The sequence below is a fragment of the Zonotrichia albicollis genome, chromosome 4, assembly GCF_047830755.1.
Source record: "Zonotrichia albicollis isolate bZonAlb1 chromosome 4, bZonAlb1.hap1, whole genome shotgun sequence".
Classification (NCBI taxonomy): domain Eukaryota; kingdom Metazoa; phylum Chordata; class Aves; order Passeriformes; family Passerellidae; genus Zonotrichia; species Zonotrichia albicollis.
The window spans coordinates 14,988,326-15,009,132 of record NC_133822.1 but is presented as its reverse complement, the minus strand read 5'-3'; the positions used below and the strand labels follow the sequence as shown (position 1 = coordinate 15,009,132).

The 20,807-nt window shown below is 48.3% G+C and overlaps 1 protein-coding gene across 1 annotated transcript; it reads right to left on the bottom strand.

The window, feature by feature from the left end:
- Window positions 1–232: 232 nt before the first annotated feature.
- On the bottom strand, window positions 233–18,959 carry BID (BH3 interacting domain death agonist). The gene is made up of 7 exons (XM_074538899.1): window positions 18,803–18,959; window positions 8,730–8,838; window positions 7,431–7,497; window positions 5,444–5,630; window positions 4,033–4,175; window positions 3,036–3,239; window positions 233–2,080 (listed from the first exon to the last, which is right to left on the bottom strand). Exons 3-7 carry the CDS (start codon window positions 7,437–7,439, stop codon window positions 2,069–2,071), a joined length of 555 nt encoding a protein of 184 aa, XP_074395000.1. The 5' UTR covers window positions 7,440–7,497; window positions 8,730–8,838; window positions 18,803–18,959; the 3' UTR covers window positions 233–2,068.
- Between the last annotated feature and the right edge of the window lie 1,848 nt (window positions 18,960–20,807).

The following is a 20,807-nucleotide window of genomic DNA, read 5'->3' as shown; positions in this document are numbered from 1 at the left end:
ACTTTCACTTAATGGATGTACCTGTGCTTAAGAGCGCAAGCTGTGTATTGCCATAACAAAACAAAAAAGGGGGGAGGGGTGTTTATAAAATTTAAGCTAGCACTGCTTGACTCAGGTAGAGCTCTCAGGCCCAGAGGGAGCAGGTCTAGGCAACAGAATTCAGTTTGTGTCTGGTACAGTGAAGGTACCTGTCCAGGACTTGGCTTGGAAGGGTCAGTAGTGTTAAGTCCAGAGGAACCACAACACATCACTCAGCTCCACCTCCTTAAGTTAAATAATTTTGTAACTTTTTTTTTTCTACTTAGAGCTGACCTTCTCTCAGTCTCTTGGGTAGGCTGACTTGCTTCCTCCAAGCTAGAGGTTGTCTGTGGTGATGCTGTAGAAGTGGGGGAATTCCTGTTGGCTTCCAGTGGAAGCTGCTTTTGATCTCCCTGCAGTATCTGCAGGGCAGGCAAGGGACATCATCAGTGTGGACACAACAAACTGCAGAGGATGCATCTTACTGCTGTACCTTTAGGGGCTTTGCCCTCAGTTTTAACTTGCAGGATAAGCTTTTATTCAACTGTAAACCTAAAAACCCACTCAGACCAAAAGAATGCCACTTGGTTTGTTAAGTAGTAAAGACTAATGGGACTGACTCTGAAGCTGCAGGTTAGGGGATCTCTTCTGCTGGGTGCAAGCAAATAGTGACAGACTTGCAGGGATTTTGGATTCTGTTCTCAAGAGGCCTGCCTGGGGGAAGAGACCCTGACTGGTCCTCAGGTCACCCATTATCCCAGGAACTCGTCACACTGCTGTTCATTCCAACGTGCAAGTGCAGCCCTCGGGGGAAAACTGTCAAAAGCTTCTTGTGCCATTTGGTTAATAAAAGTGTTTCCACCTTGACAAGAAAGTTCTTTCCAGCTTCATTGTTCAATATTCAGTTCAAGTGAAGGGGTATGTACATTTTTCCCTCTGCTAATGGGACACTGCTGTAAGACCATGCCCCCAGGTTGCACTTTAATAAATGGTACAGTTTTCAAAAACAATGTGTAGACTACTTCTGTGCTTCCACTCTCCCCATTTTAGTGCAGGCACCAGAAGAAAAGGTGGTTTTACTTACAGGAAATTTGATTATTCAAGGCACAGGGACAGGACTAGAGTGCCTCTACTGCTGGCAGCTGCATCAGAAGCCATGGTGAATTAGAAGAATGCCATGAGTACTTGCACAAAAAATTTTCAGGTGGAGACTGAAAGTCTGCAGAGCTGTAGTGGCCATCAGAAATGACAATTTTATTTAAGTTAAAAAACCCTATAAAATATTTACATACTTGAAAAAATCCTGAGGCAGCTGGATCACAGATGACACATTTGTCACCTTTTCTGATTAGGTATCAAACAACCTGAGTCCAAGTTTGTTCAGCCTGAGATTACAAAATACATTCAGGTTGCATTGTCAAAAAACTTTGCCTGTGCCGACTCCACCCTTTTCTTTATATTTTTTTCTGTCAGTTTTATTTTTCAAGGAAACAGAGGAGGATGGTGATTGATACTGAAAGTATCCTGGTTTCACCCTTCTCTGGGCACACCCCACCGTGGACTTCAGGGATCTGTTCCCTCTTGCTTCCAGCTTCTTATCAAGATAAACCTGATTCCCACCCACCCCTGCTGATGAACCACCCATTCCATAGCCTGAGGCCTTCCTGGGAACATTCAGCATGGCTCAGCTGCAGGAGCAGGGCTGGGAAGTGAATAACTAAAGCAAAATCCTACAGCTGCTTAGAAAAACCACAGAGGACAGGCCCTGTGCCCACTGGGCCTGTGGAGGCACAAGATAGGCTCTGCACAAAATCTGCTGCTAAATTAAAAAATATTGTGAAAGGAAAGAGGCAGACACTACTCCCTACAGGTACTGGCAGAGCTGGCAGGCAGCTCACACTACTATTACTGCTGTGCTAGTCTACAAAAGCCTATCTATGAAGCCCTGCCATCCTTTTCACAGCTGTATTTCAAAAGTTAGCATAAATAGAGTCATCTTCATCCAGCAGAGAAAGTCTTCAGTAATGTGCATGCTGAAGGCCTGGAGAGCTCACTCACCCAGCTGGAGGGAGAGAAACAGAAGGGGCATTATGAACAGCAGCAGGGTTCTTCTGCCGTGCCAAGCCCTGCCCTGTGCCCGCCCAGGGCAGCTCCAGCGTGCACCAACACTGCCACCTGCCGTGCTCCTTCCTGCCCGTGCCAGCAGCGGGGACACAGCCATGGGGACAGCCCCAGGGCCAGCTCCAGCCCTCGGTGGTGCCAGCCAGCAGGGGCAGCAGCACAGGCCAGTCTCACACAAGTGACATGTCTGGCACAACTCAGCACGCTGGAGCCAAAGTGAGGGAAGGGAAGGGCAGAGTTGAAGGACACGGCACAGTGACACCATGCCCAGGGTGAGGCAAAGTGACAGGGTGAGCCAGCCCAGCTGCAGGGTGCTGCCAACACTGTCCCTGGCAAGCCTGCAGTGCAGGAGTGTCCCCGCCTCTGCCCAAGTGCCAACAGAGAACAAGAACAGATTTGACTATTTCTCATTGCTAGTGTTAATTCTCAAGAGCAATTCCTTTCCCCTTCCAGCTCTCCCAAGCTCGGGGGAGCTGAGGAAGACAAGAGCAGAGAGCTCAGGGTCAAGACACTGGGGAAATGCAGCCAGTAGAGCTCAGGTCAGGCTTTTTTTCCCCGAGGGAATGAAAGAATCATTAACCAGAATGCTACTGGTAGAGCTCCCTGAGGAGTTTGCAGGAGGAGAGGAGCAGTCACAGCTCTCTCTCTGCCTGACAGAACAAATGCACTCTGTTCACTGGCTGCTCTGAGGGGGAGGGCAAGCAGATGTGACATGACCCCCTGAAGCACACTCATTGCCAGAGCTCTGCAGGGACTGACTCTGCCTTCTGGCCCAACCTCCAGAGCACTACAGGGAAAGCAGCAGGCAGTCCAGAGCTAGGCCACCCCTCAGGGAATAACCCAGGACAGCCCAAAGGCTGGCTGTGACTCCCACAGAGCTGTCTGACAGCACTCACCATATCAACAATGTAGTTGTGGAACTGCCGGTTCATGTAGTTCACAGTGGTGTCGAAGACACGGCGCAGAAGGGAGGGCACTGTATTCACAATTTTCTTAGTCAAGACCATTGCTAGCACCAACATGGCCTTCTCCCGTTCCATGTCTGAGGGGATGGCTTGCATGAGCTCTCCCACCACCCTGGACATGTGCCGGGTTATCTCCTGGGTGGGAGGAAGAGAGGGATCTCAGTGCCACAGCAAGGGCTCTCAGCATGCCAGGACTGTGCCAATACCTGCTGTGCTGCTTGCAACACCCCAGGGTCTGCTCCCCTTCCTCCCAGCCATGGCAGCCAGCTGTGACATAAAAAACACCCCCAAAAAACTATGGCTCTTGATCCAGATGTAGATCTAATCCTTGGATAGCCTTCCTTTTCCTTTTTAACACAAGAGACCTCAAACTCCACTTCCCTTGCACAGCGGCAAGGCATGTTAGATGCTGGGCCAACTGCATCTAGGAAGGGGCCTAAACCCACTGCTACTCCCAACACTGTGCCTATGAGCACACTCACAGCATCAGAAAAGGGTCTCATGACTTGCTGTCTCTTCAGTGCTCAGTAACAAGCACAAGTTAAGCCCCTGTCACTAACCTGCTCCATTTTTACCCATGTGATGGTCAGCAGATACACAGGACTTGGCACCAAAGTGCAAAGATCCTAAATACCAAAACTAAGCCTTAGCCAGACTATTCATTTTCCAAGGTAAGCCGTGGGGCCATCAAAAGAAGGACAAAATACCTCAAAGTCAGTCCCTTTCCACAATCACCATTTCATCATCTGCAGAAAGGAGATGAGCCCAAGGAACCCAATTTACACATTAACTTCTGCCACAGAACCATCTCTAACAAATCTTCAAAGGTAAATGTTTGGAATTAATTTTCAGATGCCTTCAAAGTCACAGCAGGAAGGATGCAGAATATTTAAAAGGAGAAGTGCTTATCTGTTTGCTTTTCACTCACCTCATTAGACAGATTCTCATTCAAAAAATGCTGCACTAGGCCATTTACTACTCTTTCTTGGATTTCTCTATCAAACTGGTCTCCAATCTCAGCGAGCTGAGCAGCAATGACCCGGAGAACCTCTTCATTTGTTGGAGCCAACCCTGCCAACACAAAGAGCAGAATTTAGTTCACAGGCTGTAGTCAGACCAGGTTCAGTACAGGTCACAGCATTTTGCTAATATTCATTAGCAACCTCCTTCCCACCCCTGAGTGTATTCATGACAGGTCTGAGCACAGTTTCTTTATGTGTACCCAGGTTGCTTACAAGAAATTGTGGCAAACAGAGGTTTGTATCTGTAGTTTAGGTAAAATGCAGCCTCACCCTGCCCAAAAAAATCATTGCAGGGCATGTTAGAACATCTCCAACCAAAATCTGAACAAGACAGTTACTGTCAACATCCTCCCCAGAAAGGGGAATTGAGAAGCTCTGCAACACATTGAAGGTCTTTTTCAACCTAATTATTCTAGACTTTAAGTGACTTGTCAGGACTTGTCTCTTAAGCCCCACCTAAAATACAGGACCTAAAATACAGCACCTCAAAGAATAGTTGGAGTTGGAAGAGACCTTGAAAGGCCATCTCATCCAGACTCCCTGCAATAAGCAGGGATATCTTCAGCTAGATTAGACTGCTCAAAGCCCAGCCAAACTGACCTTGAATGTTTCCAGGGGTGGGGCATCCATCACCTCTTTGGGCAACTGTGCCAGTGTTTTACCACCCTCATTGTAAAAATCTTCCTTACATCTAGTCTGAATCTGTCCTTTTTCAGCTGAGAACCTTACACCTTGTCCTACCTGCTTGTGGCATGAGACCTATGCCAATTGGTGTGAGAGGGCTATTTCCTGTGGCAGTTCCTCCTCACCCTGCTTCAGCTGAGGTCAATGTGCCAGCTGACACACCCTGGGCAAGGGGCAGCAGCCACGCTGCAGAAGGCTAGCAAAGCAGGAACAGGACCAGAAGCTACTTGAGGAACAGTTTTCACCAGACTGGTAGAGCAGAAAGGGATTCAACCAGTACCAGAACTCAAGTTGTTCCAAGATCCTAGCCCAAGTATTGACACTGCCTGAGGAGCAGAGTGAGGCCTAACTTTAACTGCTTACTATCACACTCCTTGAGGGCAGCTATCACCAGTAGCAGCTTTGTGCCTTGTTCTGGTGTACTGCAGACAAAACCCAGTGACAGGTGCTCTAGAAATCCAGGGAGAGAGAAAGTGCTAAGCACTAAGTGTTAAACTCCCAACCCGCAGCCACACAGTGAAGTTTCCCAATAGAGAAAACATTACTCCTCTGAAACAGACAATAAATACAAACAAAGATAGGAAATGTGTAAAGAAAACCACCATCATGTGGGATGGAGCAAAGCTTGCTCACCTACGTCACCATTCCGGAAGTGGCCACTGCGATTGCCATCAGTCTGCACCTCATCGTCATCGCTCCCTTGGCACAACATGATCTGCTGGCTTTGCAGGGAATGCAGCTGCTCCTTGAACTTGCAGTCAGAGGATACATCCAGGAAGCTGAACAGCAATGCATGCTCCATCTGAAGAGGTCCATTGATCTGAAACATAAGGAGATCACTGTTAAAGCCATGCCTAGAAAATGTCCCGCTCAGAGCATCCAGGCATGCAGTGCTTGCCAACCCTGACACGTCTCTGTGGCCTCCTCTGGGCACAGCATCAGCCAGGGGCTCCACAGGGCCTCAGCAAAGGCAGACTGACTCCTGGCTGTGGGCACACACAGGACTGTCCCATGGGGAATGACAGAAGGCTCTGCTCTTACAAAGTGGTGTTGGAAACCCAGCTCACCTCCTCGTCACCTTTCCAGCTGTGGCAATGGCAGCAACCCCGATCTGGGTTCCTCTTTTGAAACAGGTGTGAGCTCACAAAACCCATCCACTCCCCTTACTCAGACACCTCTGTTTGGAAGGGTTTTACCCTGTGTTTGGGAACTGGGCATTCTACTTGCTGTGCATAAAGAAGGCAGGAGCTCCCCACTTCCATGTAATCAGAGCAGAGCAGTAACAAGGTGGGAAATAGAGATAAGAGCATAAGGCTGAAAAACCCCAAGGAACCTCAACCAGCTCCATAATAAACCTGTTTAGCTCCTCACAGAGACCCAAGCAGCTGCTCACAAGAAAAGTGACATGAGATGGCAGATCAGTGCCACCTCCAGTGGCACATTCACCCCCAGTAAATGGGCACATGTGTCTCCATGGCCACACAACCTGCAGCCTTCAAGCAAGGCAGCACACAGTGCCCAAATTAATTAGGTTCAGGAGGTCCATGAGGCAGGCAGACTGATGGGAGCAAGAGGCCACAGTGGAACCCCCAGCCTCATAACCAACTAAGGCCTCCAGAAAACCAGGAGACTCTCCAAAAATTTTAGTTAAATAGATAAGAGAGTAGGATATGATATAAGTACAGAAATAAATAAAGAAAGAAAACCTTTACTCTGGTATGCAGATAGTCTGCCTGTAAGTAAATACTTAGGCCTGATTTTATTTAGGGAGAAGAAAAATAGTTAAAGAATGGTTTGTTATGCTGACAATATGCAACTAGGATGAACTTGGTAACTGAAAGGGAATTTTGGGGAGTGGAACCTTGCAAAGCCTCAACATGACCATATCTGACTGGGCAAACAAAAGGAGGAACAAAGTCAACAAAAGGCAGGGTTCAGAAATTGAAAAAATGGAAAATAAAGGATATGATCAGTCAGAGATGAAGAGAAGGCACACCTTCCATGGTCTGAGCATGCCTGTCTGCAGACAGTAGTGCAGGTCACCTGGTGGCAATCCCCTTCAACTGCCTGCTGGGCTGCTCACTGGGTTTATCACTGATACTTTTTAAATCATATTGTGCTCAAAAGGCTTTGCAGAGGGCAGAGTAGGGGATTAGAACTGTATCCTAAAATCAGCTGGGCTGGGGGAGGTTGACAGACATTTCAGTTACAGTTCACTGTGTAAGATTTAAGTGTGCTAAGTAACAGCATTAATAGTGTTGAACCTCACAAAAACCAATGCAATGCACTGATCACAGGGCTGTGCCCATTCCTTTATTAGTTCAGCAGTTTGTAGCTTTATCGATGAACATTGTAGTCTCTCACATAGCTGCATCTCCAGCTTGCAGCCCCAAGGGGCAGTGTCACACTGAGAGCTGCAGGGAAGCAGCTTGCAGCCTCACTGGTTCCATCCACTTCCTTGTATTCAGAGCAGTGCCAGGAACACTGCAGAAATTCTGGGAAATTCAAGAAGGACACCAGCCAACACTGACACTTATCCCTTCAAAGCATCTCAGGACAAGTGTACCAGAGAACCACTGCACACTGTGAACAGCTGAATTCAGACATGTTGGACTCTAACCTGCTCCATAATGGATTCAGGGAGAGCAGCTCCTGTCACCCTCTGCTTCAGACCAGAAATCCTCGTCCTGTGAAAGAGTAAGAAAGAAAAGTGTGAAAGGAAAAAAATTCCCATAAATCCACACCTTGCAGCTGCACTTGTGTCTGGCCATGTCTCATAGTCAATGTCCCTTTTAGTGATGCATAGCCCTGTTTCTGGAGAGAGCTGCCCATCACACACCATCAGTCATGAAAAAGAGCTGAGGAAACTACAACTGAGAATGAGAAGCACAAATCTCCTTCCTGCCATAGAGCAGGGTGATCAGAGAGGAACTCCTGAGCACCTCCTGGGAGCAGGTGAGCTGACAGGCCTGCATGCACAGCAGAATATTCTGAAATGAAAATCCCAGCTGACACTGCTGCACATCCACAGGGCCTTGAGGGAGCCTCTCCCCACCCTCCGTGCAAGAGATCCACATGGAAACTCAGGCTCATTTCAATACTTCCCAACAAATACCATGATGGGGAAGGTTGGATCAAGTGCCAGCAGAGGCTTCCAGTCAGGAGTGCAACTCTGCAAAGCCTCCAGGGAGGCTAGCCAGGAGGCAGGGAGAGAGCAGGACAGAGCCCAAGGGAAGAGGCACCCAGCAAGGGAGGGCACAGGGGAGCCTCCCTCTCTCCCTCACAAAGGGGAGATGCAGGAGCACAGTGCTCCCTCCTCATCCTGCCAGGAGCAGCTGGGGGTGGCTCAGAACCTTGCATTTGGTGCCTTGGACACACAGTCCCACACAGCTGCACACACAAATCTCTGGCTCAGCTCCTGATGAGCAGGGCCTGGCTGAAAGTGGGCACTGCCTCCCTACCAAGCCTTCTTCACCCAGAGCAACCACCTGGTTGTTGTGCAGGCACTTCTAAACCAAAAATGGGCAAGGAACCCAAGCACAAGGCCTGCTAACCATCAAAGATCTGGGCTAGTGATAAATGACGATTTCCCAGCAATCCTGCACATCTGTGTTTCAAATAACTAAGCATGCTGGTAGAAAAGAGGGAAGTGAAAGCAGAAAGAAATTCAAACTCTGAAGCAAACCAGAGTCATATTTCAAGAGATCATGAATCTCCCAACTTTTCAAAGGCTCTTAGAGGTCCAAGACCAAAACACAATCTGCAATGTCTGAAACACACAGCAGCCCCCAGGAAGCCTCTTAACCATGAGCTCTTCTTTTCATGAAATTATGTCAGACTAAGAGCTACAACACAGGCTTATCCCTTGCTGCTTTGCATTTTCCTCTGTTCCATTCAAATCCCTATTGCTGCTACTCACCTCTGCCCTAAGGAGTGTTCTGGCTGGGGAGAGTCCTCTGTCCTGTTCTTTGGCACCTGCAGGGGCTCTGAAACAGGTCAGGGTGACTTCTCTTCTGGGCTTGACTTTGCTGCAAGAGACACAGACGTTAATTCAGCTTTGAGAACTCAAAACAGAGCACTGAGATTAAGAGGAAAGTGGGGGTTTAGAATTAAGTCTGTGGCAGGACTTTGGCTTTGTGCAAACTCCTCAGGAGTTGTCCACACAAGCAATATTTCTGTAGTTCTGTGTAGATACAGACACTCCTCAGGCCAAGCCCACAAAAATAGAGACATTAAAAAAGTCACCCACCATAGCTGCAAATAGCAATTTTGTCTACTCCTGCACATGAGATAAAGCAAACACACAAACAGAACAATGAAAAGTTCCACCACACTCCAAAGTACTAATATGGCAAAAAAATGAAGACAAGGGAATCTGAACACAACTTCAGAAACTGAATTTCCTAAAGCAAAGATTGACCACCCATGCAGTGAATGACTCTGAAGGCAATACCTGCCCTCAGCTAAGAAAATTCTGCTTGGGTGGTCAAAATCACACCAGAGAAGAGGAAAAAGGATTTCTCTCCACCCCCAAATGGCTTCCTACTTCTACAATACACGGTAAATTATTTTTTAGTTAACTAGTAATTACAGGAACCTCAAGTTTTGCATAACTACTTTGAATCAATGCAAAGGGCTTCAATACTCATGAAGTTCCTGCTGAGAAGTCAAATTCCTTAAAGGAATCTCAAAAAATTTAAAAAAACCCACCAAAACCAGCCAAATGTAATCATGCTGATATCATCTAAAATTTTTAATCATTAAGACTTGGGAATCCTGGTAGTTCTAGATTCAGATGGAGACTGTTTCTGGTGGAGGGACAAAGGTTACCTTATATTGGGTAAAAAGAATGTTTAGTTGGAGAAGGAGATAAGACTGATAAAGGGTACAAACACCATCTGCACTCAGATTCAGAGTCAAACTAGAACATTTGTTAAGGTTGCTTTAGGACTGCTGAAATCCTGCAATGAATTTTTACAGAATATGGTATTTTAATTGAAACAACAACTAATTTTAATACATTGTTCATTTTTTACTTCAATTCACTCATTAGACAAATTAATTTTGTGAGGAGCTCATATTTCTTTGTGAGAAATGAGCTGCTTCTGAGAAATCACTAAATGCCTTGAAGTGTTCAACACATAAAGAGTACAACCAGTTTTTTAGACTACAACCTGTTCTTTCTCTCTTTCTTAGAAAAACAATGAAGGGGGTACTTTGACCACTTAAATCAGTTCTACAGAATCAAGGTAGGGCATGTTCATTCCAACTCATCACTGCATGGGATGCAGGACTGTGGGAGAGGCTTATGGCAAGAAAACACTTACAGCTGGGGAAGCACATCCACCAGCAGCCTGTCAGTGCAGTAGGAAAGCCCTCATTCCACCCATACACAGCAGTTCTCACCAGTGAATTCTGGGGTTTTTCACCAGTGAACTCTGTGGATGCTTCCTCCAAGGCAATCCCAGCTCTTTAGATGGGCTGAGCACACCCGAGGGATGGGACTGACTGCTCTCCAGCCACACAGCTCCTTCAGGTCTGGTGTCCCATCTTCTGTTTCTCCCTCTCCTCCCCAAGTTACACCATCCTTTAAACCTCACAAGGAACTCACCAGAGGAGCTTTTCCCATGTGCAGCCCAGCAATGAGGGCTGGCATCACTAGAGGCAAGGGCAGGCAGGGCCAGAAGCCCCTGACTCCAGGGCAATGAGAGATGGCACTGCAGTTCACAGGGTGGAAAAGAGGGAGAAGCAGAGACTACAGGCAACTGGCACTCCATGCCTCTGTCCCACCTCAAGCAGTGAGGGCTAATCCAAAGGAAAAGCCTCACACACTGTGTAACACCATGGTTTCCTGCTGGGGGAACTCCCCACAGCTCTCAGGGCTGCCACAACAGCAGCAGGGCCCAGAATCCCTGCAGCAGTGCTGAGCCACCCTACAAATCAGTTTTCATCTCCACACTTGTGCTTCAAGACAGCTCAGAAAAGCAGCCACCCCACAAACAGTGCCTCTGCTACCATCACTTCCCCTCAGATTGCTCCCAGCTCAGCCTGGAGTTACTATTTCAGCTCCAGCAGACATGTCTGTCACAAAAACACTGCTTTCAGCAGGGAAGGCACAGGCCTGCACAGACTGACTCCTTTCATGTCTGGACTATGGGCCAATGGAGCTATTGTGTGAGCTGTCAAGATGTTTATGTCTCATGTTTGAGTTAGGAGCAATTAAAATCTCCAAAGCAGAAACCACAATAAAGCATCAGTCACTGCAAAGTTAAAAACTTCCAGTTTGAGCATTGCTTTCACTTGAGTGGCTGAAAGGTGAGAATTTGGGTGTTGCTGGCAGGATGACATCATTATTGGAAGAAGTAAAACAGTGATTATTTCTCCCTTCCAGGGCCTGGTGGCACTTCCTGTCCTTTAGGCAGATATTTCACTGCTGAGCTACAGAGCCAGGGCATCGTTTTACAGGCAGGGAAACCAAGTATTTGCTATGTCCTGACACTTTAAATCCATATATCAAACCATAACCACTCAATTTTACTGTCCTCATGAGAACCTGCCACAGGCACAACTACTTTACATATCCAGTCATTACTGGAAAATAAAGAAAGAGAAACAGCACCACAGACTTAGGAAGTTCCTTACTTGAGGATATTCTGAGCTGTGCCACTGTTTGTCTGCAGCACTTAGGTCAGGAGAGTGTAAGCAAATACCACATCACAGAGCCCAAAATCACCAAAAGCAATGCTCCACTTCCAGCCCATAAACCCAACAGGAACTAAACAGCCCAGGGAAGGCACCTTGTTGGTGTGCCAAAGCAACAGCACTGAGTAAATAGGATGTTATCACCACCACAGGAAACCTGCCCCCATTGCTCCTTGCCCTGCAAAGGACTTGCCAGCATGTACCAGTGTTCAGAACCCCAGGATTTTGCCTCATTTGAGACTCACCCCTAAAGCAGAATTTGCTTCTGGGCTCTGGAAAGAGAAGCAGCGTGGTGGGAGGACAGAGACATTGCCATGTGTAAGCCAGGAGAAGGATGGGCTCAACAAGAGCCTCTGGCCACGTGTGGATGCACACACACACACACAGAGCTGTGAAACTAAAGGATGGTTTGGTACATCTGGTTAACACCAAAGCCACTGGTTGGAGAGTGTCAGGACTTTCCACAGGGAACACTGCTTCCAAACCAAGGGTATTTTGACCTAGAGAAGATGCAACATCAAGAGCTTGTTTGGGAAGTGGCAAAACTGACAAGCCATGAGGAGCAGTCTTGGGGACAGCAGCAGCTCAGTGGCCCAGAGCAGGACACACCTCCTGCCCCAGTCACTTGTCATTTCTTTGCTTGGCTCTTGGGAGGAATGCCCTGTTAATCAGGAATCATGAGACTACTTAAAATCCAACCAGGACAACCTCTGCCTTAGCTGGGGCATTTTTACTTTTGATTCTTTAGCACAGAATTATCATCTCAGCCTGGACACCAAGCACTCTCAGCTGTGTATTTTGGCTTAGAAATACATTTCACTCTTCGTTTAAAGGGTTTTTCTTCTTTGGAAGAAAAAGTTTATTAGAGACAATTCTAAAAAGAAGTTCTCAGCATTTTTTTGATAGAAATTTATGTAAGTTTCTGAAGAAATTTATGTAATTTTCTTCTGTCTTTTCACAATGACGTGAATTGCAGCAATCTTCCAATTATCAGTACTTTGACTTCTTAGGAAGAAAAACACCCAAATCCCTCATCAAAACCACCCTTCTCATCTGGCTCAAAAAGCTCTGCTGACCACCCCACGCAGCACATGAATGAGTAAGAAGGAGCACTGCCATATTACTAATGCTCTTTACAAACCAGGTAGGCAGGAACTTTCCAGCAGCGTGGTTTCTGTACTGGAGCAGTGACAGAGGCAGCACAACAACATTTTCATTCTTCAGCAGCCAGCCCACAGACACAGCTGGGCTTGAACTGAGTCAGCAGGAAGCCAGCAGCTGGAATTGGAATTCAGCTGACTACAGCTGGACCAAAACAGAATTTCCACAGGTTTTGGGCACAGCCAAGCCTAAGAGGCAAGGGCGGGACTTGGATCTTGGCTGGCAGAGTGCAGGCAGATTCTTGGATCTGGCACTGGGCTGTGTTTTCCCCTCTGTGTTGAGCAAGGGAACTCCAGCCTGGTAAGCTCCTCCTGCTCTCCATCCCCTCAGTAAGGCCAGGGAAATATTTCTGTCTTTGCTTGGGACCTGGCTGGGGGGAGCAGAGCAAACCCTGATGGAAAAGCACCATTACCACTAGCACACAAGCCTGCAGCTCTTACAGGGCTGGCATCCTGTTCAAAGTGTAGCTATTGCAGCCCAGCAGCTGCAACAGAGCCCTGCTAGAATGGCACAGTGCATGAATGTGCAAGCAGTCCTTATGTTTGCCCCTTGGAAATGATGGAAAAGCAGGAGGCACTGAGGAATCACAGTTCCGGTGTTTGGACATTATCAAGGAAGGACAAACAGACAGAGAGCAGCAGTACTGGGACAAACTCCAGCCATCACTGGTGATGTGCAAGTGATGGTGTCCAGCCAGGGAAATGCAAGACTTGCTCCTGGATTTAGAGCATGCCCCAGCTGGGCCATGGGCACTGCACCCTTGCAAAGCTGTTTTTACACCTGAGCAGTGACAAAGTGCCCAGATCCTGCAGCAGACACAGCCCCAGCGCCTGATTCATGTTTGAGACATGTTGGGAAGAAAACAATGACACACAAATATTTCAAAAAACTGAAGTTTCTGTTTCCTGAAGTTGTTTAGCTTTGCCCTGCAAAGTCAGCACTGTCCCCCTCTCTCCTTTCTGCAGAACAACATTTCAGCAGCTCCCTGCCTAGCTGAAACAAGGGTGCTGGTGCAACAGCCAGGATTGTACTCACGGAGCTGCTCAGCAATGATTCAGTGCACTGGACCATTTACTGTCAAGGCAATTCTCACAGCTGGTATTCACCAGAATGACTTCAGTGGAGCCTGCTCACCCTCTCAGGCTCTGAACATTCAGCATAAAAACATCCAAAGCATTTCTAAGAAAGCAGCACAAAGACAAATCTTCACAGCTGCACGCTCATGTGCTCTGACAGCATCCACAACCCTGTGTGTCAATATTTGACATCTTCCCCAGAAGATGAAAATGAATTTTCAGCAGGCTCCCTTCCTCCTGAACATCAAGTGTATCAGAGATGTAAACCTCTCTTACGTGCCTCAGCTTCATGAAACAGCTGTGCCCCAGCAGAGACAGCCAGAGATGATCCCCAGAAGGAAAGTCTGGCACAGATCCTTTGATTCCCTTCTCCCACTGTGCTGCACTGCAACTTCCATTCCCACCATGACTGTTAAACTGATGAAGCCAGTACAAAAATAGCTTTTAAAAAGTAATCACAATAATCTTGAAGGAATCTCTTATGACAGGAGCCCAGAAATCCTCAAGAATCTTAAAAAGAAAGTTGTGCATCAAACCAGGCAGCCAAAAATAACTCCAAGCAGCAGCATACTGTGATCAAAGCTGTTTGACAGCAGCAGCTCATACACTGTCAGCATAAAAGAAAGCATCATCTCTTTTAAACACCTTTCTCAATGATACAGAGCTAAGAAAATACTCATTCTCAAAGAAATGCTGCAGGAGCATTTGGGAACTGTGACAGGAAAATTGCAAACTGCAAATTCCTGCCTGCAGGAGTACACTCTCCTAGTGCCAGGCAAGCAGGAGATGCCTCAGCACGTCGTTTTTCCACTCAGCACCTACAGGCTCTCTTAGCTGTAGTCTATAGACACAGTGAGAAAACACATGACTGTGCATGAAACAAAGCAAGACCATTTCACTTTCAGTTCTACCTTAGGAGGAATAGGCTGATGTTGAAACACAGGAAGAGCTCACAAAGCCAAAATACAGCAACTGCTGATCTAAGGGGATTTGTTTCACGTGGCTGCCAACCCAAAGGTGTTACAGCAATTACACTGAACAGCCAGAAGCTACACTTACCAAGGGACATATGGGAACTTTAAAGATGAAGGAAATAGTCCAGAATATTTGAGAGGCCTGGGTATTGCCCATTCTATAAACAGCAGTAAGAGCACTAGAAACTGGCCAAAGGTCACAGCAACAGCATTTCACCAGGAAAGAGCAGGTTTGCAGCCATTTAAACAAGAATGCAACATCTGTGTGTGCCATGACTGCACACACAGCCCTGCTCCCCTGCTGATAGCTCAGAGAAGCTGAATAAAAGCTCTGAGAGTTTACAGGAAAGTGGGGAGCGAGCTACTGAGGCAGGAGGAGTTCAGAGCCACAGTGACACTGTCCTCTCATGGCAGAAAGAGCAGAATGCCCACAATGCATGAAGGGCTACAGCCCCTTCCTGATGTTTGATGTTTGCCAGCAAGGGCAGCCCAGGCAGAGCCCGCTGTGCCAAGCAGTGCCATGCTGGTGCAGGGACACAGGGACAGCAGCAGGCTGGAGCCAGAGCAGGAGCCACCAAGAGCCCAGGGCCGTGCTAACAAGGCTCCCAGTATGGGGCTACTCAAGGGGAGGGGCTGAAGGACTCTTGGAGCAGCCCTTGCCAAGAAAGGTGTGAGAGAGGCATCAACACAGCTCTGTGCTGTGGACAGGAGGAATCCCTGCCATCCCACCCAGGTGCAAGGAGGTGCTTCATCCACACCACTGGCAACTCCACAGAGCCCTGCTCTCTGCCCAGCATGGATGAGGAAACAGCAGGATGCCAGGACATGGTTCACTACAGACATCTGGCACAAATCAAGGCAGAAGCTTAACAGATTGCTACCAAACCGAAGGAATGACACTGGGCACTGTGTGACTCAACACTTCCTTCTATGTTTTATCCCTACTTTCCCTACATCCTTGTCAGGGTCAAAAAAAATCAGACTTGTAAAACACTTGAGGAAGGGACCCCCTCCCCCATGCACATACCATAATCATAACTCATCAGCTTTAGTTAAAGCTAAACTCAGCACCCTGCAACCTCTTCCAACCCCAAGCAAAGGCATCCAAAACTAAAAGGGGCTCGGACCTCCAAGAGTTTTGCATGTTTGGCTAAGCCATGAGCTCCACTCGGTAATTAGAAATACTTTCATGTACTTGGCTTTGCAAGGTACACAGATGTGCAGGTAAGTCCAGCCCCCAAAACTCTGTAATCTGGCACAGACAAAAAGCCACAGCATGCCAAGGAAAAAAGGAGAAGGCAGCTCCTTGAGAAAAAAAGGAAACAACCCAAAAAAACCAACCCAAAATCGACAGTAAATGGTGCTCTTTCACTCATGTAGGAACTGCTAAGCACAGAAAATGAAACCGGCCCATCTGCATGCAATTCCCCTCAGCACAGAAACCACAGACCAGGCTGGCTCTTTCCTGCTGGGGAGTTTGTGCCCAGAGGCCACAGGAGCTGCCTTATCAAGGAACCAACATCTCAAGGCTGCTCCTGCACAGCCACACCAGCACTCCTTGCACCAGGCACAAACCTGTCCAGAGTTACCAGAGACAGCCCCTTCTCCCCCTGCCTGACTTCCAAGCACCAGGCTGCCCCAGGAAGGGCTCCAAAGGTGGCAGTCACTGGATTTATGTGTCTGCATTTTCATTCTATTACAGAAAAAAAAACCAACTCTGTTTGATCTGTCAGCTCCTCAGGCTCCTGCTGAGTATGGATGACTCCTGTCATCCCGTTGCACAGGAAAAGTACAATTTAGGGAACATGGCATAAATGACCTTGGGTGAGAGCGTTCAGTGAATACACACACTCCCCATCTAATTCCCTAATTATATATCACAGTTCTTACAGGTTCAGGATCTCACAGAAATCCAGGCTTGCACAGGCACTGGTGGAGTGCTGTGCACTGTTCTGCTGCCTGTGCACAGTGAGAAACTGAGCTGAACTCACAGCCTCAGCTGGCCTAATCTGGTCTTAAGAACCCAACAAAACCACCTAACCAAAAATCAGGCACATTTTTTCTTCTCAAATTCAGTAAATGTCACCAGATGCAAACAAGAAGGTGCTGATAAATCAGAAGCGGGAGTTTGTCACACCAGCCTTTCTCGCTACAGGGCAGCCTATCCACAGGTTTACAATCAGCTGTTACACTCTGCATATGTAAAATAGAAGTGTTTCACCTCAGCAGGTCCCTAAGCCCTGCCAGTTCCCTCTAATGAAAGACAAGAGGCCTAGAAAGGAAGACAAGAAAATGGGAAGAGACAGGCTGCAGAAATCCAAGGGAATAACAGGTTACTAGAATGCTACTTTTCATACAATGCATTCCTCCAGTGTTTTTGTGTAACACCAGTGGCACAGAAGAGATCTCCAAAAATGGGTGTTGAAAGTTATCCTAAAGACACGGAACAGCACTAAAGTTATGTAAAGAGGTTACAAAAGAGAGAAAAAAAAAACCCACACAGAAAACCCCTTCTTTTTAAATAACACCTTTTAAGATGTTATGCTTCCACAGGCAGGTGAAAACAGTTTCAGTCTGATTAGTGACAAGAAGTTATAACAGAACAAAAACCACTCTTCCCCACAGGTGGACTTTTGCAAAAAGTCCTTTACCAAAAAAAACAAACCAAAACAAAACCTTCAGAAACAATTTCCTGTCGGGGAACCACTTTGCTCTTTCCCCCACCAAACACTTTAACCGTTTTGCACAGATAACAAGTATCCCATTACAAGATTATGGCCCAGATACTCCAAGAGCCATAAAGAAAAGTTCACCATTTCTGAAATAAGCACTGACTTCCTGAATGAACACTTAATGATTTAAATAACTCTGAGGCACTATGCCTTTTTTTTTTATTATTAAAGCTACAAAACATTGTCATTTAAAAGAGGGAAGAACATCCCCCCTTATCCAAACGCAGCAGTTTCATAACAAGTGTCACTCCAAGGTACAGAGACCATCACCAAAGCATGGAGCTTACAGAAATACACTTCTAAGGAAGGAAACCTGCTCACTCCCTTCCACTTCACACACACTGCGCAGTCCCCGGCTCCAGCCTTCCCTCAGCCCGAACCGACACACCCGAGTGTCACCGGGAACGTGAGCGCTGCTCACGGCGAACAAAGGGCCGGGCAAGGCGCTCGCCACCTCCACGGGCAGCCAGACACCCACAGCTCGGGGAAGGCAAGGAGCAGCGAGAAGAGCGATGCTGAAGAGCTGAACTGACTCATCTGTGCAAGTCACCTGCTCTTCCTTTTAAACACGTTAGGTTAGCGCTATTATTAGAAAACCTTGCCTTGCTGGAGGTGCCACTCCCACATCCCTCGGCTGCGGGAAGGCTGAGGGGCCGCCGCCATACGATTAACTCTTTGCACTGCCCGGCCAATACCGCTCGTGTCTGACAACCAGAAACCGAGGGCGAGATGCTGCAATTCACCACGCAGTGCAAAGGCAAAGAGAACTTTGTGTGGTTTTAGGAAATACCACCTAGTGGGAAGGAGGCCGGTCCGCCAGAGAAGCAGGGACGAGGGGAGGCGCGGAGCGGCCGGACCCCGCCGGGGGAAGCAGGGGAGAGGCCGGGGTCGATGGCAGGGCAGGGGGGCGAGGAGGGACAAGCGGGACAGAGGGAGCGACCGAGCAGGAAAAGGAGCAAAGCAAGAAACAACCGCACCGCTGAAACGCAAGGCGGGATTCCGCGGGCAGAAAGGAACCGGGAGAGGGGCCGGGAGGCAGAGGAGTTTCCAGCAGCCAGACGAAAAAGCAGAACGCGCACACGGAGCCCCGCAGGGTCTCTTCACCCGCCAGATTTGGGGGGCTGCGAGCTGCAGCCGGCACCTCCAGCCCCGGCGCTGATGTCCCGCGGCCCAGGAGCCAGCGGGCCCGGCACTCACCCCGAGCCCGCCACGGCCACTGGGGCCGCGCAGCGCCGAGTCTCGGAGCGCGGCCGGGACGCCGCCCATGCACAGCCCGCGAGCTTCCCGCCCGACGCGGTGCCGCCGCCGAACCGCTCCCGCGGCTGGGCAGCCACATGTAATACTCACCGGACCCGAAGCGCGGCTGCAGCACCGCGCCTGCCGCTTCCGATTTTGAGCGCGCTGCCGGCCCGGCCCCGCCCCGGGAAGGCGGGTGGGCGGGCGGGCGGGGGACGGGCGGCGGGGCGGGAAGGCGCGGCGCGCGGCACGCGCTCCTGAGGGCCCGGCCCAACGGCCGCGGGGCTGAGGGCGTGAGGGCCGGCGAGGGCCCGGGAGCCGCCCGATCCGCGCTCCGCCACAGTTCTCCCGACCGCGATCCTCGTGCTGGAGTTCTGATCGGTCCCGACCTGGTGCCGCTTGGCCAAAGGTTCCTCGTACGCCATCTACAGCCATTTCTCTCCCCGCCATATAAATGCAGACTTTCGTTTAAGATCGTTTTATAGGCATAAAATCACAGAGCTACAGGAGCAATTATGTTGGAAAAGACCTCTGAGGTCATCGGCTCCAACTTGTGACCAGACACCGCCTTGCCAACATGGCACTGAGTGCCACATCCAGTATTAAACACCTGCAGGGACGGTGGCTCCACCAGCCCATTCCAATCTAATCACCTTCCTGTGAATAAATTATTCCCCATGTCCAACCCGAAGCTCCCCTGGTGCAGTTTAGGACTTTGTGCTCTCATTCTGTCACTTGCTGCCTGAGAGGAGAGCCCCCACCTTGCTACAACCTCCTTTCAAATGTAGTAATACAGCCCCACTTCAACAAATTACTACTTAATACAGCCTTACACTTCAGTGTAGTTCTGTTTAGAGCAATGTTTACCTGGCATTCAGTACAGGTGTCCTTCCTGACACAGTTTCCTTCCAAAAGTGCCCAGTCACGGTGCCAGTGCCATGCTCAGGCTTTGGACGGCCCCGCAGACTGTGCCGGGGTGCCTGACCTTAGGGCGCTTTTTAAAGTCTGGGATTCTATGAAACAGAGCCAATTCTGATTAATGTTTGAGTCACGTTGGCTTTCCATTGGGAATAGTGTTGGGAAGAACACAATGGTACACAAATATGTAAATTTCAAGGAACTGAAGAGAAGTTTCTGTTTCCTGTTGGTTTGTCCTGAAAAGTCAGCACCGCCCCAAGCAGCACTGTTCCCCTCTCTCCTTTCTGCCCAAAGTGTGTTTATTTGAGAAATCACTGTGGGTTTTTTTATATCCGTTTGTTTCTGGTATCTGAGTAATATGGATTATATATTTATACAGAACATGTGAATAACCAAAGAGATGTTATCTCTTGCTTACAGAAAGGCATGTGATTTCTGCATCTGAGAAATGCACCACACACTCAGCAGGTTAAGAAATACTAGTTTATCCACTTTCCTGCTACCCACAGGCATAATAGCCCTTTTTCCAGAGCTGGTTTCTGGAGCAGAGTTGGGGTTTTTTGTTTGTTTTGTTTTGGTTTTTTTTTTTTTTGTTCCTTATTTTGAGTGCTTGTAAAAAGATGCAGGCTAAAGACGGAGGCAACTCTTCATCATATCCCTCAAGTAATATTTATAAAATGAAGCATGAGGCTCCTTCTTCCCTGTGGCTCCAGGAGGAGATGCAGCCCCATGCCAGCACTGTTGCTTTCACCCCCTACAGGGTCATTTTTCTGCTAACTGCTCCATTACTGCTGATGCTTAGGATTTCAAGCAGGACTCAGAACCTGCTGAAGTTCTTAAGAGATGTGTGGCCAGGTAGAATCCTTACAGGATTAGGTATTCATTCTCCAGTATGTGTGACTTAAACATGCAGTTGCTGATTGCTGTCACAGCACTGATGGTGAGGACTCTTCAAAAAAAACCCTATAAAACATGAGGGAAGCCAGAAAGGCAGGGGGTTGGAGGAGTGACTCCCACAGTTATTTTTCCGGACAAGTTACATTCATTGTCTTTAGCCAGGCCGAGTACAGCCAGGAGGGGCTGTATGAGATAAAATATATCTGCTGCTGCCAGAAAGAGGCTCTGCACACTTCCTGATGAGCCCACTGACAACCTTCCTCCTGCGCTCCTGAGGGAACATTCAGCCTCCCACCTCAGT

Bases quoted from the DNA above. Each gene is read 5' to 3' on its own strand.
- BID (XM_074538899.1), bottom strand. The intron at 4,176-5,443 runs GTGAGCAAGCTT...TTGTGTTGGCAG, and splicing joins CTTCCGGAATGGTGACGTAG to GGTTGGCTCCAACAAATGAA. The intron at 3,240-4,032 runs GTGAGTGAAAAG...CCTCCCACCCAG, and splicing joins ATGAGAATCTGTCTAATGAG to GAGATAACCCGGCACATGTC.